This window comes from Lemur catta, chromosome 8 (assembly GCF_020740605.2).
Source record: "Lemur catta isolate mLemCat1 chromosome 8, mLemCat1.pri, whole genome shotgun sequence".
NCBI lineage: Eukaryota > Metazoa > Chordata > Mammalia > Primates > Lemuridae > Lemur > Lemur catta.
Genome location: NC_059135.1, coordinates 28868841 through 28886334, shown reverse-complemented (window position 1 = coordinate 28886334; position 17494 = coordinate 28868841). Strand labels below are relative to the sequence as shown.

At 39.2% G+C, this 17494-nt stretch overlaps 1 protein-coding gene across 2 annotated transcripts in view; it reads left to right on the top strand.

Annotated features, from left to right (window-relative positions):
- The window catches only part of CD28 (CD28 molecule), a 38069-nt gene that overhangs the window by 13891 nt on the left and 6684 nt on the right, over window positions 1-17494 (top strand). The window contains exons 2-4 of one of the 2 annotated variants that reach the window (XM_045559677.1): window positions 6843-7199; window positions 9156-9280; window positions 14267-16991. In XM_045559677.1, coding sequence (XP_045415633.1) covers window positions 6843-7199; window positions 9156-9280; window positions 14267-14395 — 611 coding nt within the window. In that variant the 3' untranslated portion in view covers window positions 14396-16991. Of the gene's footprint in view, window positions 1-6842; window positions 7200-9155; window positions 9281-14266; window positions 16992-17494 lie in introns of those variants that run through there. The other variant, XM_045559678.1, reaches the window with a different exon arrangement.

The following is a 17494-nucleotide window of genomic DNA, read 5'->3' as shown; positions in this document are numbered from 1 at the left end:
TCAATGCAGTTAGAGAAATGTCAGTCAAGCCAATCTTTTGATACTGTAAGCAAATACAACTGAAGGGTTGACAACGTTTCTCTTTTAACCTGTAGGTTTGACCTAAGCAGACCTTGACTGAACACTCATAAGAAGGAAAATCAAATATTCACAGGGAAAGGGTTAGGTCTGCTAATACCAAAGTAGCCTAAAAAGGATGCCTTCCACTCCTAACATGAACTGGAAAGTAAAAAGGAATCAAACAGAAGTTAGTCTGGGGAGGCTACATATTTCCCTAATTTCTTCTCAGTCTAGATATGACCTCAAATTTTACAATATGTCATTAAATTATTTGAAGTACTATGGATTCCCAGAAACTCAGAGAACCAAGATACATATAAGAGCCAAATGTCATCTGATGTTCTGATTATCAGCTGTTTTGATTTATCCATGCTTCTACTTTACTCTCAGAGTAAGGGGTGTGCATTTTTACACAGGCTCCATTTTAAGAGAAAATAAGAGGAATCAGAATTGTGTCTACCGTAAGTCATAATGATCACATATATATTCAATATCACTTAGAGTAACTGGTTATCTTTTTCTGTCACCAAAAGGAAATTTCTTTCATTTAGTGTTTCTGTAAAGCAGATGTAAATTTTGAGGTTCTAGGAGATAGTTTCTCATTTAGGTTTCTCTGTATTATTGACATGAATTGAGGTGGGACCAACTGCTATAAGGGAATAAATACTTAAAAAATAAGAGATTCTATCAGCCAACTGTAAACTCAGCTTGAACTCTAAACTAGGAGTCACTTAGCCTTATATTAACATATAATAAGGAAACTATTTTAAGCCCAGGACTTGTGTTTAAGAGTCAGCTAATTAAAAAATTATCTGTATTAACATGGAAGAGAAAGGAAAGTAAATATTGACAGGTAAATTGGATATCTTTTTTTCGTCAAATGGCCATATTGAAAACCAATAGTTTTCAAACTCTTCCCCAGCAAAATCTTAGTACAGAGAGTTATAAAATAAAGTAGTTTTCCTTCCCTTGCTTGGTTTGCTGGACATGCCATCAACCAAGAGAATATTGAATATGTAACAGCCAGCCTAGATACTGGGGTCTCAGATTGTTTGTCCCTGAGAAAGTTCTCATTTTGTAGAGCTGAGACAGAGTGGGCTCTGGAGAAACCCAATCAATCTCAACAATGCTGAGGTTCAAATTTGGAGGCCCTACCATGGACATAAGGAAAATCTATCTTCCAGTTATCTCACTACATTATGCCTTGTGAAGGAAAGACAGTTTCAGGAGAGAAAGATCGCTGCTTCTCCCTTCTGAAAAACAGCAAACACTAGAATAAGCTCCAGGGAGTCCACTGTGTTCCCAGTAACCTTTCAGGCAATTTGTATTTTCTTTGCAATAATACCTCAGGCTGGAAGAATGTCTTCTTCATAGCCCAGATGTCCAGACTTCACCTCAGTTTCTGAGCTGTCTGCTCAAGTTATGTGATGAAGAAGAGATGGATGGAGAAGAGATGTAGGCAAAAGGAAAATAGTTACTTACTCGTTGGGCTGTGTGGACTAAGGACAATTATTTTCAGCTCCTCTTTCCTTGTCACTCACAACACCTAAGCCAGTGTCCAGTTTTGCAAAGTTCATCCTATAAATATTTCTTGAGTTTATCTGCTTCTTTCACACCATATTCCAGTCCATTATCACCTCTTGCCTAGACTACTACAAGTGTATCCTAACTGGTCTCCACGTTTTTACTCTTGTGTCCTTGAAATTTACCTTCCACATTTTTGATAAAGTGATCTATATAAAATGAAAAGTTGTGCACATCATTTTTCTGCATAAAAGCCTTCAATAGATCCCTATCGCCTGCAGGAGAGAGCCCAAGTTCCCTAATGTGGGGAACTGTGCTTGCTTTGCCAAGCTTGTCTTTCCTAACTCATGATCCAGCAAAATTGAGGGAGCTGTAATTCCCTATGTCTGCCATACTTTCTCACCTCCTTCTCTCCTTTACCTAGACTGCTCTTTTTCTCTCTTTGTCTTATCCTCCCCACAGTCCCCCAACTTACCCCACAACCCCAACACATGTTCTTCCACCTTATCCCAGTCCCCAACACAAAGATATATCTTAGCCAGACTAGCTTTTACTTAGTAAAAATTTGTCAAATAAATGTATGCATAATCCTTCAAGACTCAGGTCAACAGTCATCTCCTCCAGAGATGCTTAGCTGGTTCCCCAATGGTCCCCAGAGGCTCTGTGTAGATCACTGTACCACTATTTGTAAAGTAGTATCTATTTAGTTTATATCTTTCTTCTCCACTAGATTGTGGGCTGCCCAAGGAAAGAGTGTGGTTCATTTTTGGGAAATTAATTCTTCTCTCCCATGTGCATCTTAGGAACATGTCACACCCTGAGTTAGTATTCAGCAGACTACTGGAGTATAGACGCTGGAGCTTCTCCTCCTCCCTGCCTTGTTCCACCTCACTGTGGGTGCTGGGAAGAGGGAGCCAAACTAGGTAACAATCTGGGCTTTCTCTCCAGCCTCACTCAGTTTCTACACCCACACTCCCTTTTTATCCCCACAAAGAAGTCCTATTCTCGTCTTTTTCTTTATGTCAGTTCTCAAAGGCAGATGGGGAAGAATTTGAATGCCCATTAAAACAGAATCTAGACAATTAGCAAGGGAAACACAGTTCTCAGAGGGTTCAGTAAACAGAAATACAAATGTCTAGCCTATACTCCCTGAAACAGAGGGGAGCTGCTGGCATTTCTTGCTGGGTTGTTTGTCCTTGCAATCAAAACTGGCCTAATCACTCCTCCCAACTAAACAAAGAAAAAAGCCAAACAAAATAAAAACAAAAAACAAGTGCATTTTTGTATTAAGACAGGTTGAACTTTTCAAATCTTTACATGTTTACTTTTCAGTGTTTCTACAGAATATTTGTTGAATGAATAATAAATTAAACTCAAGTTATTGAGACACAGGTTCTGAAAAAGGATTTAAGGACATGGTAGTCAAATCTAGCTGCTGCTTTGACTACCATATCCTTAAATTCTTAAGAATGATACAGTCAGATCACCATTTTTCACTTAATTATTCAGTGAGGTCCTTTTAGTCACTCAGTATTATGTAAAGAAATATAACATGTAGCCCTTGCTGTCAAGAGACTTGAAAACTAGGGGCCTAAAGGAATTACATATGAATCAAAAGCTAAACAAATAGAAGCATGTGAAACAAGAGGTGTTCAAAAGGTAGAACCCGACCAAATGGCAAATGAGTGATACAGACAATAATCATGTTGAGATCTGAGAAGGGATTGGTACTCTGGGCCATGAAGTTAGTAGACAAAGTATGGAGGTAGAACCTGGGGTTCTCACTTAAATGGTTTGGCTAATTAGGAGGGTTTGGGCTTGAGAAAATGAAGTTAGAAAGGTCTATGGAGGCCCATGGATTTGAAGATAAGAAGTTAGGTTTCATTTGTTAGGCCATTGGTTCTCAAACATGATTGGAATTTAGAATTACCTGAGAAACTTAAAAAAAACACGAATGGATGTCTGAGTCCTATACTCAGAGATTCTGATTTAATTGGCCTGGGAAGCAAAAGTTTTTAAAGTTCCCTAGGTGATTCTAACATGTCAGCTGGAGAAGTCTGTTAGGTCATAGTGGTTTTCAATCCCAACTGAATATTAGAATCAAGTGGCTTTTAAGACAATACAATTGACTTTTAAGACAATACAAAGGACAAACCATGGAATGGGAGAAAATATTTATGAATCACATATCTGATAAGGAATTTGTATCAAAAATATATCAAAAACTCTAATAATACAACAATAAAAATACAAATAACCAGTTAATAAATGGGCAAATGATCCGAATAGACATTTCTCTAAAAATATACAAATGGCAAATAAGCACATGAAAAGATGCTTAACATCATTAGTCATTAGAGAAATTCAAATCAAACCACGATGAGTTACCACTTCATACCCACTTGGATGGCTATAATAGAAAAGATAGACAATAATAAATGCTGGCAAGGAGGTGGAGAAATTGGAGCCACCGTACACTGCTGGTGGGAATGCACAATGGTGCAGTCGCTTTGGAAAACAGTTTGGCAATTCCTCAAAAAGTTAAACAGAGTTACCATTTGACCCAGCAATTCCACTCCTGGTATGTACTCAAGAGAATTGAAAACATATGTCCACATAAAAACCTGTACACAAACATTCACAGTAACATTATTCGTAATAGCTAGAAAGTAATGAATGGAAAAACCAAAGGTGGTATATCCATACAATGGAATATTATTTGTCCATAAAAAGCAATGAAGTTCTGCTACATGTTACAACATGTATGAATTTTGAAAACATTGTGCTAAGTTAAAGAAGCCAGACACAAAAGGCCATATATTATATGATTCCCATTTATATGAAAGGTCCAGAATAGGCAAATCTATATAGACAGAAAGTAGATTAGTGGTCTCTAGGAGTTGAAGGAAGGGAGGAATAAAGAGTGACTGCAAATGAATATGGTGTTTCTTTTGGTGGTAATGAAAATACTCTGGAATCAGACAGCGGTGAGCCATTCACAACTCCATGAATATACAAAAAAATCTACTGAATTGTATGTTTTTTTTTTTTTTTTTGAGACAGAGTGTCACTTTGTTGCCCGGGCTAGAGTGAGTGCCGTGGCATCAGCCTAGCTCACAGCAACCTCAGACTCCTGGGCTTAAGCGATCCTACTGCCTCAGCCTCCCGAGTAGCTGGGACTACAGGCATGTGCCACCATGCCTGGCTAAATTTTTTCTCTATGTATTTTTAGTTGGCCAAGTAATTTCTTTCTATTTTTAGTAGAGATGGGGTCTCACTCTTGCTCAGGCTGGTCTCGAACTCCTGACCTCGAGCGATCCACCCGCCTCGGCCTCCCAGAGCTAGGATTACAGGCGTGAGCCACCGCGCCCGGCCCTGAATTGTATGTTTTAAAGGGGCAAATTTTGTGGTACATAAATTATATCTAAATAAAGTTATTATTTTATAAAAAGAAAAAATATCAATCCTTCCCCACCACTATCTGGAGCCTAGACAAATTAAATCAGAATTTCTGGGAGTAAGAGGACCTGAACACTGGTATTTTTTCTAAAGTTCTTGGCATACAGCCAGCATTGATAACTATATAGGAGACAAAAAAGCTTTTATCATTAATTCAGTTCTATGCAGCTCCCTTATTCTCAAAGCAAAAACAAAACACCTGAGTACATGAATTCAAATTCAGGTTAAATTATAAATTTCATTTTAATGGATTCTGATTTTATTTTGTTTTTCTGTGTGGGTATATGGTATGTTGCTTCAAATAACGTTTTTTTAAACAAATCAAATAGATAATTATTGACATACCCCTAAACAACAAAAATTGTTTTTGTTTGTATTAAAATTTGAATCAACAATACAAAGAAATTTGTTGTTTTAGAAAAATTTTGGAATGTCTTTTGGTTGCAGAGTTGATTCTCAGTGCTTCAGTGGTCCATTTCTCAGGTGATTGTGGCTGATTTGGTCTTTAGTTCTGGGTTTTAGCTTTGGCTTTGCTCACCATTTACTCAGTGACTTTAGATAAACCATCTAATGTTTTTGAGTCGATGAAAAAAAAAAAAAGGAATATACTGTTATGTGCCAGCAATGAGGATACAATGAGGGACAAGATTGATATGTTCTCCTCCCTCATGGAGGTGATAAGCTAGTTTCAGTTTCTTTGCTTTTAAAGTGAAAAGATTGAATTAAATGGTCTTTAAATTCTTTGATTTTTTTTTATTGGGGTAGCATAAAGGTAGAAGATGAACCAGAGAGATAACTCATGTGAAACCCTTCTATTCTTTGTGATGTAAAGAAACAAATCTATGAATTTCTACGAATTTGCTATGTAAGAGAAAATTACAGCAAACTCTTTGGATTATGTGTTTTCTTACTTTTTTATCCCACTCTTGGAATGGCCAATAAACAAAGTCAAAATGTTTCAGAATCCCTACACCTAAACTCTACCCCTAACCCTATACCTAACCCTACCATGATATTAACCCTAAACTTAACCCTAATGCTAACCCTCTAACTCTAATCCAAAATCTAACCTTAAACCCAGACCCCTAAGCCTAAGCCTAACCCTAATACTAACTCCTAACCCCCCAAACACATAACCTTAACCCAAACCTTAACCTCTATCCCTAATCGTAACCCCCTAACTCTAACTCTAAACCTAACCCTATATAACCGTAATCCTAACTCATAACCCATATCCCTAACCCTAAAACTAACATCCTGATCCTAACCATACACCCTTGTCTTTAACCCTAACCCTAACCCCTTAAACTTAACTCTAAACCTAACATTAACCTAACCCTAACAAAAAGTTTCAAAATATTTTAATTCCTTCACAAAAGCCTGTATTACAATTTAAAAACAAACCTATCTGTGCATCTGTGTCAGGCGTTAAAGCCACTTCCAAGTATATCACTCAATCAGGAAATCAGCCTAATGCATGATTAACTTCTCAGGAATCTCAATACAGACTCAAAAATTCCAAGTGCATAGTGGTGGTGCTCAGTGCCAATAGAAAACTATATTCTGCCTTCCAGGGGAAAATATACTCCATTGTTCCATTCAGAGGAGGATGAAAATGATATCAAAATATAAACTTTTAAACTCTTGGTTTAATTATCTCCCCAAGAGCTCCTAAATCTTCATCTGCCAAGAGAAAGCCTTTGCTGGAGATCTGTTGATTTGGTTAATTAATATATCTTGATTTCAGGAAAAAATTATCCTTATACTATTGTTCTAAGCAAATGATTTTTTTCCCCCAGGAAACAAGATTTTGGTGAAGCAGTCACCCATGCTTGTGGTGTATAACAATTTGGTCAACCTTAGCTGCAAGTATACCTATAACCTCTTCTCAAAGGAGTTCCGGGCCTCCCTGTATAAAGGAGTCGACAGTGCCGTGGAAGTCTGTGTTGTGTATGGGAATTACTCCCATCAGCTTCAGTTTCACTCAAACACGGGGTTCAACTGTGATGGGAAATTGGGCAACGAATCAGTGACATTCTACCTCCGGGATTTGTACGTTAACCAAACAGATATTTACTTCTGCAAAATCGAGGTCATGTATCCTCCTCCTTACCTAGACAACGAGAAGAGCAATGGAACCATTATCCATGTGAAAGGTAACGTGCAACTCTACCAGTGGTGCCACCCTAATGTAATGGTTTTCAACTGCAGTCCTGAAAACTAGGCCATCGTCAGTGGCAGGGTCGAGTAAGTCCTAAGTGATCTGATACTAATAAAGATAAACGTTTTTTTTTAAAAAAATTTGTTTCACTTTAGAGGAGATTCAAGGTTATATCTTGAATACCTTCACTTTACCTCACTGACTTTGAGTGGGAGAGCAAGGGATGAAGCTACAGCCCATGGGAATAGATCACTCATAGCATTACTCTGCATTCAAGTGGGCATGGCAGAAAAAAGGTTGTCATAAAATGTAAGCCCAGGCACCCTCAAGAAGCAGCTGGGTCTAATGGATCAAGACTCAAGATGAATGAATTCTATTTCTAATTAATTCTTTTTTAGTGCCCCATGGTCTTCCTCTGAAAAGTACATTTCCATTTTCTAAAATATACAAAGAATGCAGGACTAGAAACCAGGGGATGTAAAATTTGCTATTAATCAACTCTATGATCTTGGATAAGTCGCCCAACCTTTTCCAGGCTCAACATTCAATACCTTGGAGCAGTTCATGAATTAGTGAAAATAAGTCTACTGAGCTTATGTTGAGATTATATTCTCTCTAAATGTTGGGGAGAAAAATCATAAGATTCCCAAACTCAAAATACAGTTTATTGGTAACAGCAAGTAAAATTGAGAGGGGTCAGATCACTTTTTTGGTACACTTTAGGGATACGCTATAGCTTTTCCTTTCTGTGGAATGATAAATAAGAAAATGGATGCTCAGTTTTATATTTAATTCTAGCATAATTCTAATAAATGTTTTTGTCCTCCTATGCCAGAACAGAGCTGTGCTGTGGTGAAAAATAGGACACTAAATAAGGAAAGAACCATTAACTGAATGTGGCAGAGTAGCTTTTGTGTTCTGGCAAAATACAGACAATTAATGTGTGAATATTTTGCTTAATGAGTCCCATTCAGATTTCTAATATCTCCAATGTCCAGGCAGAATATTTTAATTGGATCAAGATAAAAAAAATATGCTATTTTGGAAGTTAAGGGTGGAACATATTTTCTCTATATGAATGATACACTACTTTAGGATAGTATTATATATGGACAAACACATATCATTTATATTAGAACTGGAAAAGACACCAGTGATTCTCTACCCAGTAATTTTCAATCCTATCTACATATTATAAATCTGGGTAGGTTTTTAAAAGACACCAGTGCCCGAGTCCAACCCTGAAATTCTGATGTAATTGCTATAGGTTGAGAAAAGGGTACTTGACACTGTTATATTTTCAAACTTCCTTAGATAATTCTAATGTGGAGCCAGGATTGAAAAATCAATGGACTAGAAGAGTCTTGGTATTCTTTCTAGTTTGAATTTTCTCCGGTTTTGAATAGAAGTTTTCCCCTCCCCTTTCTGATCCTCAAAGATTTAAAGTAACTTGTCCATCATCATATAATCTATTAGACAGTATCGGAGCTAGAAATTTATCTTCTGGTTACCAGTTCAGTGTTCTGACTGCCATATTAGGCCGATGATTTTCTTAAGGCTCAAAACATGTGTATCATTTAACTTATTTTAAGGATAATAGTTCAGGTTTAGATGAATTGTCTTCCAGTGGGGGAAAGGGGAAGAGGTTGGGTTGAGGTCATGTGAAGTCACCATTTTGAATCACACCATGGATTCAGCAAAGTCAAGTGAATGGAGCTCTACTGGTTTACCACCCTAAAGTAATGGTTTTCAACTGTAGTCTTGGACGCCGACAGGGTCATGGTCAAGGGTGGGGTTAGATAAGTCCCAAAGAGCAAGTCTATCTATACATTCTTAAGCTAGTGATATTTTTCATATTTGTACTTCTTTCATATTTTTCTCTGATCTTGAGAAGGAAAGAAATGTACTCAACTGCCATTCCTGTATTATTTCATTCTATTCTATTTTTCAGAGAAATATTTTTGTCCAGAACCCCAATTTCCTGAGTCTTCTAAGCCCTTCTGGGCACTGGTGGTGGTCGGTGGAATCCTGGCTTTCTATAGCTTGCTGGTGACAGTGGCCCTTTGCACTTGCTGGGTAAGAGAAGCAGCACTACTTTTATGTAACTTTTTTACTGCACATGCAATCTGAACATATTCAAGAATTTTGACTATGTGGTTTATTTTCTGTTTAATGTATAATTATTTTCTTTTTCCCATGCATGAGTGGGTTATCTTTTTACCCTGTTCAACTTTGTCTGAGATAACAAATCTGATGTGAGTTCTGTTTTCCAGAAGACACTGAATAGGTGGCCTGGCAAAATAATAAGCTAAATGGGCAAAATAGGGTGTGGGGACTAGGAACAGTTACTTTTCTTCTCCCCATGCGATTTAATTATGACACATACAACAGTTTTAATATATACACATGTATAAAAATCTAGGCAACTTGGGAAGCTAGGCAACTGAAACCAACGAAAAACATTGGTTTGGTCAAAAGTCATGAGAAACTTGGCTACTGGAATTGTGTATTCAAACCTAGCAAAGAAACTAGACCTGTTTATCTGAGTCATATTTTTGTCTCCTCTGAAGCAGTTGAATTGTGTGGAGCCAAGTATAGTGCTGTTCATTATGAAACTATAACGGGAGTTAGACTTTTCCCAGCTCTTGCCACCAAATTGAAGTTTACTAAGTTTTGCAAATGTTTGTGCAATAAACTTGATGTATTTTTCTTTACTTTCCTCAATGCTGAATTTTTGGCCTAGGTTTGAACACATGTCGGTGAACATATCTGCAGTTTAGAAGGGACCTTGTGATCAAGGATCCTTTCCTTACTCAGAAACCTGTGTGTGGTACAGAGTAACTCATGCATTGGCTCCACGTTGTCTTCAGATTTTTTTCAAGAAGTTAACTGCATGTGTGAGTCATTTCCTCAATGAGAAATGTATTCTCTTCAAGGATGAAGGACTATTTCTCTTTATATTCTCCATTCATTTGACACTAAGTACATTTAATCTTAATGAATGCTTATTGGATTGATGAATTGATAACCCCCATAAAGGTCAAATTAAGGATATAAATGAGACTGTTTGAAGTGTGATGCTCATCTTTAAGACATAATCCATATATGTAACTAACCCATAGATGGGTTGGTAATTTCTGGAAGGATGCTGTGTGAAGCCATCCTATTTACTATGGCTTGGTGCTACAGCCCTGATTCGTAGTCATGCTATTCTATCATCCAGCCTTAGATAGTGTTAAACTTTTGTTGTCCTGCTGCCAGTGTTTGCCTCTCAATTGTTTCCCACATGCTCCTTGCAGTTCAGGAGGCCATACAGGGCAGATGGACATTTGTCAGCCTGCCTGTTGCCTAAACTGTACCCTCTGCAAGGTAGGGAACAAAGTGGTTGCTTGTTCCTAGAAATTCTTTATGCTAGGTATCATCTTGGGAATGCCTGGCTTACCTTCTGCAAGTTACCCAACCCTGACGGGGGGCTTTATGTAGTAAAATATTGCCTGTGTTCTGCCTCTGATGTCAGTTGATTACTTTCATCTTTCTGGATCTTGGTGTCTTCGTCCATGGTATCTTCTAGCTTTTTTAGAATTCTTAGTTCTAGTTTCTTTCCCTAATCCCTGGCCATTGGTTTTATGCCTGCTATATAGCTTTTCAATCCTCTCCTTGGGAATCTCAAATTCCTAACTTAAGGGTTAGCTGCAGTGGCCCTTTGGATACCCCTCCAGGAAAGGTGCTCCCCTGTGATGTGCTGACCTAGGTCAAAGTAATTTACTAGCTTTGCAGGAAGTAGTTTTGGAAACTGCTTTAATGTCCAGTGGCCAGAAGAGTACTGCTCATCATTTAAGACTTATTATAAATATGCATTAGAATGTCAGTTACTATAATATAATGAGGCACTAATTTGAGTGACTTGAATCACCCACAGGGACAAAAGCAGCTTCTCACTTTCAATGAGTTTGAACAGTTCACTTTCAACTCAGACACATCATAGACACTCTGGGGTTTTTCTTTGGCAGCACCACAAAATCTTCATAAGGTTCATCTTACTTTGTCTTTTATTTATTTATTTTTTTACTGACTACCCATTTATCAATCGAATCTTTCTTTGTCTTCAGAAAACTTATTTTGGTGTTACTTTGTCTCATAGATTCCCCATGAATTGCATAGCCTTAGTGCTTGGCATGTCTGTCATCTGTGGCCTCTTGTAGTCCATTAGGTTACACAATAAGAACCACCCTTTAGTTGCATCACAAACCTAGGTCTTTGTACTCTCTTAACAAACGAGTGTAAATAAAAATATATCTATATTTCATAGAATATAATAGTATTTTTTACCCTGGGCTCATCTTTTCCTGCTGTTGCTATTTAAGCAACAAGCACCTTGCTGAGCTGGGCATCTAGGCCATTGGGATCCCTGGAGGTTAGCCATGTTCTTGGTAATTTTCTGGGAGTCTATTTTTGGCTGCTCTGCAGCGTGCCTTGGAATAAGGTGCTATTTCCTGGAACTTCCTGAGTGCCTGTGATGTGCTACCGCAGGCAGTTATGGACTGAGTGGGTTTCTGGGAGCAGCTGCAGATTCTATCTCAGTTCTTGACCTGATGTTGACATTTGAGTAAATAAAGAGCGCCCCTCGGTCAGGCTGCCACAGACCAGCACCTGTTACTCTCACTCACTTCTCCATTCACTCAGCTGAGCTGGTAAAACTTGTTCCTTTTCCTAGTCGAAAGGAGCCTTTTAAAAAACATGATGTTCCCATGTGTATAGTTGTGTACAGGTAGAATCTGCCTTTTTATCCAGTAGATCCTTGAAGACCATGTCTTTAAGTAGATTACCTTGTGCATTCCTGTGTGTTGCTGCTGCTCCCAGGAAACAAATGGGTAAGGCTGGTGTGGGGGCCAGGGCAAAGGAGGAGTGTTCCTGAAATCACACATTGTTACCCAACATTGGTGAAAGGGTGGAATAGGTGATAGTCACACAGACACAGGAGGTGGGTACCCCCTGCACACATATACACACATGCTAGATGCACATAGGCACTGTGGGTTCTGTATGGCATTCCCAGCCATACATGTATCATTTCCATCCCACTGCTGTGTTTAGAGTTAGGGTAAATAAGTAAATTCACCATTTGATAATAGCATTAGGGTAAACATGGGAGCTGACTGCAGCAGATCTTTCATTATCTTTCTGTGCAACCTGGAAAACCTCAGAGTCAAGACATCTTTATTATCAGGGCCTCTCTACCAGTTATCATTTTGTTTGGGTGTCTGGAGGCAAAGACTGTCACTTAGGAGTTTGGCAAAGGGAGTCATCAGGGTTGGAGTAAGTACTAAAAATGCTTCCCAGCTTATCATCACCAGTCTTCTACACTTATTTGGGGACACACATTTTCTTTGTCTACCCTCTGCCCTGCTATAACCCTGTGCCCAAGAAAGCTCTAGTCTTTCATTTATAGAAAGGATGTGGAACCAAGATAATTCTTTGTTGCAGGGGGCTGCCTTGTACACATTGTAGGATTTTAGCAGCATCTCTGGCCTTTACTCACAAGATGCCAGTAGCATCCCTCCCTGTTGTGGTACCCAAAATGTCTTCAGATTTTGCTGGATATCTCCTGGGACAGGGGCTAAGAAAGCTTGAAGTGTCAAGGCTGAGGCTTAGGAGGTCTGCCTTGGGCAACTATATACATGGTAGTGTCATTCACTGTGAGAAACACTTGGAAAGGAGTAGACTTTTGGGGAAGATCTTGAGTCTTGTTCTGGACATGTTGAGTTTAGAGTGCCTTTGAGGTCTAGTCCAGAGATATAAATTCAGATGAATAGTTGGTAATTGAAGCTGTGAATGTGGATGAGGATAGAGTGAGTAGAGGAAGAGGCCTAGGACTAAGCTGTGAGGAATTCTAACATTGAATGGCCAGTTAGAGAAGGATGAGCTTACAAAGGAGGCAGGGGAGGAGTGGCCAGAGAGGTAGGATGAAAACCGGATGTCACAGAAGACAAAGAGGAAGAAGGTTGCAAGAAGGAGAGTAATCAATAGTACAGAAGGCTGCTGAGAGTTCATAAAGATGAGGACTGAGAAGGTGGCAATTGTGTCACGTGAAGGTCCGTGTTTACCAAACCTTTCTTTAGTGCTTACTCTTCCATTTGACAAAGAAGGTGTGAAGGGCTCTGGCAGGAGCGTATGGAAATAAGACCAGGGCTGAAGCTGTTCACTTATTTATTCATTCAGGCGTCATGTCATTCACGTACAGCATATGTACTTAGGCATCAGGCCTATGCGCCAGGAAATAGACATTTTTTTTTTCATAATAGAGAATTCTGAATCCAGAAACCTAGATGGCTTTGTATTTTTAGAATTTCTACAGGTCTTTTGTTAAAAATGTAAAATTTACTATCACCTTAATCCAGAAAATGGTGCTCCTAACCCTCAGTCAAAAGCTCTGCTAAGATCATGGTGACTGCAACTTTTGCCCCAGGTTCAGTATTGCCCCTATTTTCAGTCCTGGTAGAAATTCCTTGCGAGGGAGCTGAGCCTACAGAATAGAGACGAGTGACATTATTATCCCTATACTCATAAAGGAATAGGAGTGTAACTAGTTGTCTGGAACTGTAAATCTCCATTAATTGCACTTGACTTTTACAAATTTATGATTATACCAGACTCTGGAGGAGCTGAAGGTCCTTCTGGTTAATTATGGAAAAACAGCTTATTATGCAAATGCTAGTGTATAATAAGAAGATTGCAACGGGGATAGGCTTAACCTACTCAAAGGAGGAAGGGCCTTCAAGTGTACTTAAATATCAACGGTAGGTATGTTAATCAGTATGCTTTTGGAATTCAGGTCAAATAGCAGTATTGAGAATAACATGGATGGGTTTTCTCTAAAATACTTTCTTTTATTGAGATCACTCAGAAGAGTCAGCGGTTAGGTTTGATTAGTCATTCCCCAAGTCCGAGATGCTCAGGGAATGCTGGTGTTCAGTGTCAGTTGACAGTCAACATTCTGCACAGTTAGAACTCCTTCCGTGACATCTCCCTGTCCCTCCACATTGACACTTCTCTTTGCTGCAGATGAGGAGTAGGAGGAGCAGGCTCCTTCAGAGTGACTACATGAACATGACTCCGCGGCGGCCCGGGCCCACCCGCAAACACTACCAGCCCTACGCCCCGGCCCGCGACTTTGCGGCCTACCGCTCCTGACACGGACGCCTATCCAGAAGCCCGCCGGCTGGCACCCCCCACCTGCTCAACGCCACTGCTCTGGATAGGAAAGGACCGCCTCATCGTCAGCCGGCCACCTCGGGCCCCTGTGAGGCCACCAATGCCAAGTGTTCTTGAGCGACTGGACCAAATGTCAAGACCATTTGGAAACTCTGAAATGAAGTTGAAGACATTTCCTGTGGCAGGGCAGGTCTTGCAGTGCCACAACCCAGGTTCAAACTTACCACGTATTATTGGCTTGACTGAGAAGCCAGGGTAGAAAACACAAAGTGAGTGGATTCTGTTAGCCTTGAAATCTGCTTCCAAACTGCTGGCTGAGCCTGTTTCCTTTCCCACTCATCTGCACATCTCAGTCTAGCAAAGTGTGATATCCACGGACGTTTTACACGGAGAAGTAAGGCCAGAAAATCATTCCTTTTGGTTAAATGGGTGTTTAGGGTGGGAACAGCTTAGAGTAGGGGGAGGGGGAGGGAGACTTGAGTATTTTAAAAACCATTAAAACACTGTCTCCTTCTCATGAAATGAGCCATTTAGTTCCTATTTAATGTTTTCCTTTTAGTTTAGAAGGATGTATAGACATTGTCTTTGAGGAATTTTGACCATATTTAGTTATTCTGAGCGATGGAATCCCCTCAAAGTAATACCAGGCAAATCGACTTGCTTTTCTCATTCCCTGTGATAGTAATTCAGTGTTAATGTTCACAGTATGATTTCAAAAGAATGAAATAGTTCTCCCACACCAATGAAGAATGTGTCAGAAAATAAGGTCACTTTAGGTCAAAATTATTTGAATACTAGGAAAGATTATTTGTTTAGCAGCTCATCCCAGTTAAACCATGTTATGGCTTTGCTGTTCCATACGTTTCAGGTTCGCACAGTTGGTCTCTCTATTGTGTGTGTGGAGATCTGAAGTGGGTTGCTGAAAGAGCAGCCAGAGAAGTGAGGATACTGTGAAAAGGGACGTTAGCATTGGTGAGAGTGTGAGGGATGAGTCCCAGAAAGCTTCTTCTGGAGGAGGGAGAATAGAAGGGAATGATGAAATTCTTGCCATGTGCTGAGGAGGTGGATGGCATGGGGTGACAGCTTTCCAGAAGGCATCAGGCAGAAGGAGCCCTGGTGAGAGCTCCTTTACAGGGACTTGAAATGCTTTAGGGATCAGAGCTCCAAAACTCTGGATTCAGCTGCCCCGGTACCCTAGAGGGTCCACTGACATGGGAAAGTATTTTGGAGTGAGTTTTTTGAGACAGAGTAAAAGTTCTCAAGAGACTCTGCAAGGCCTGACCCTGGAATGACCATGGATATTTTTCTGCCTCCAGTTTGGATCAACTGGAATATGCCCAGGGACCTTGAAGAATGGCTCTACTGCTGTCTTTGCAATGTTGCTCAGTGCTTCAGTTAATTCAGGTGTTGGAGGAGCCTAGTTTTGAGAGGCAGATAGACTTGGTTCAAGTCCCATTACTAGTTGAATGGCCTCAGGCAAGTCACCGCAGATCTAAGACTATGGTTCTTCAACTACAAAGTGGAGAAAATGATCACAAAGGTCTGTTCCTATGCTAAAAATCTCCATGAGGCCATGGCCCAAGTCTTTGTCTCTGCTTGTCCCTGGCATTTAGTATCATGCCTGTCATATAATGTTAGCTATTATTATGATTACCATGTAGATAAAAAATTAGGTAAAAAAATTCAACTGGGCAATGACTTAAGAAGGGAGGGAATATTGTAACACAAATTTAAACCCACTACTTGGGGATGAGGTGCTATAATATATGAGAACCTCTTAACTGCCACCATTTTCCTGTTTCTTGGAGTATTTTATCCTGTAATGAAATATACGGCATTCCCCTTCCCCATTTTTAATGTATATGAAGAAGCCTTTTAACTGTTTATTTTTTTAAATGTGGGGAGGAGGTAAGGGATAGGCATCTTATGATTCCAGACAACAAATTTTGTACTCTGGTTGATTTTTAAATGGACTTCCATTGCATGATTTAATCAATCCAAAGAAGGTCAAACTCAGCAGTGCCTGAGTAACAAGGACTGTTGAATTTACACTGGCACTTGTGCCACTTGCTGGCTTCTTGGTACCCAAAGTTCTTCAATCCAGCTTATCAGATTGTATTTGAAAATGACAGAGCTGGAGAAGTTTTAGAGAGGGCAGTAGCAAATAAATAAATTTTTTAAAAATGGAAAGATTTAATCTAATGTAATAAATGGTTCTATTTTCTAACTGGAACAGTAGGTTTACTAAAGATGAATCATACTTGAGATTTTTCTTACTCACTCTGAACAGAAACAAAGTAGAAATGTTATATAGGGAAGGACGTTTTCACTATTAGTATGAACCAAGAAATGGCTTAAAAACAGTGGTTGGAGCAAAGGTTTTATAGTTTCAGATATGGTAATTATGAAGAAAACAATGTCATTTGCTGCTATTATTGTAAAAGTCTTATAATTAATGGTATTCCTGTAATTTTTGATTGTGAGCTTACTATTTTGGGCTAAGCATGCCAATTTAAAGAGACCAAGTGTACATTATGTTCTATGTATTCTGTGATAAAATTACTAAACTACCATATGCCTGTTTTAAATTTGTACTTTAATATTGTCTTTCAGTATTAGGAAAGATACACTTTAAGAGTAGACATGCTTCACTTTGGCAATTATTCTGGAGAAAACTTGCTATTTAAAAGAGGTGTGGGATAAATCCTTTTATAAATCTCCAATTTAGCCTTTTTTTTTAAAGCTAGACTTTCAAATACTAATTTCACTCCAAGCATGGTACATTTCTGGTTTGTTTGCTTAGCTTTAATCACAATTTCTCATTAGACCAACGGTTTACCTCTCTGAGATGTCAGGCTGGGCTTACCTGTGCAATTCTGTGTGATGTGAATGCTTGGATGTTTCAGCCTTGACTCCCTCAGTCCCTAAGGATAACTAACTGAGCCACCAGTCCTGATGGCTATTTTAATGGGGTGTTTGCAGCCAGATGGATGTCTCATCCTTCATCACAGCATTTTACACTGCCAGATGGCAACTATCCAGATCTGGGGACTGATCCCAAGGTGTTAAATTAATTCA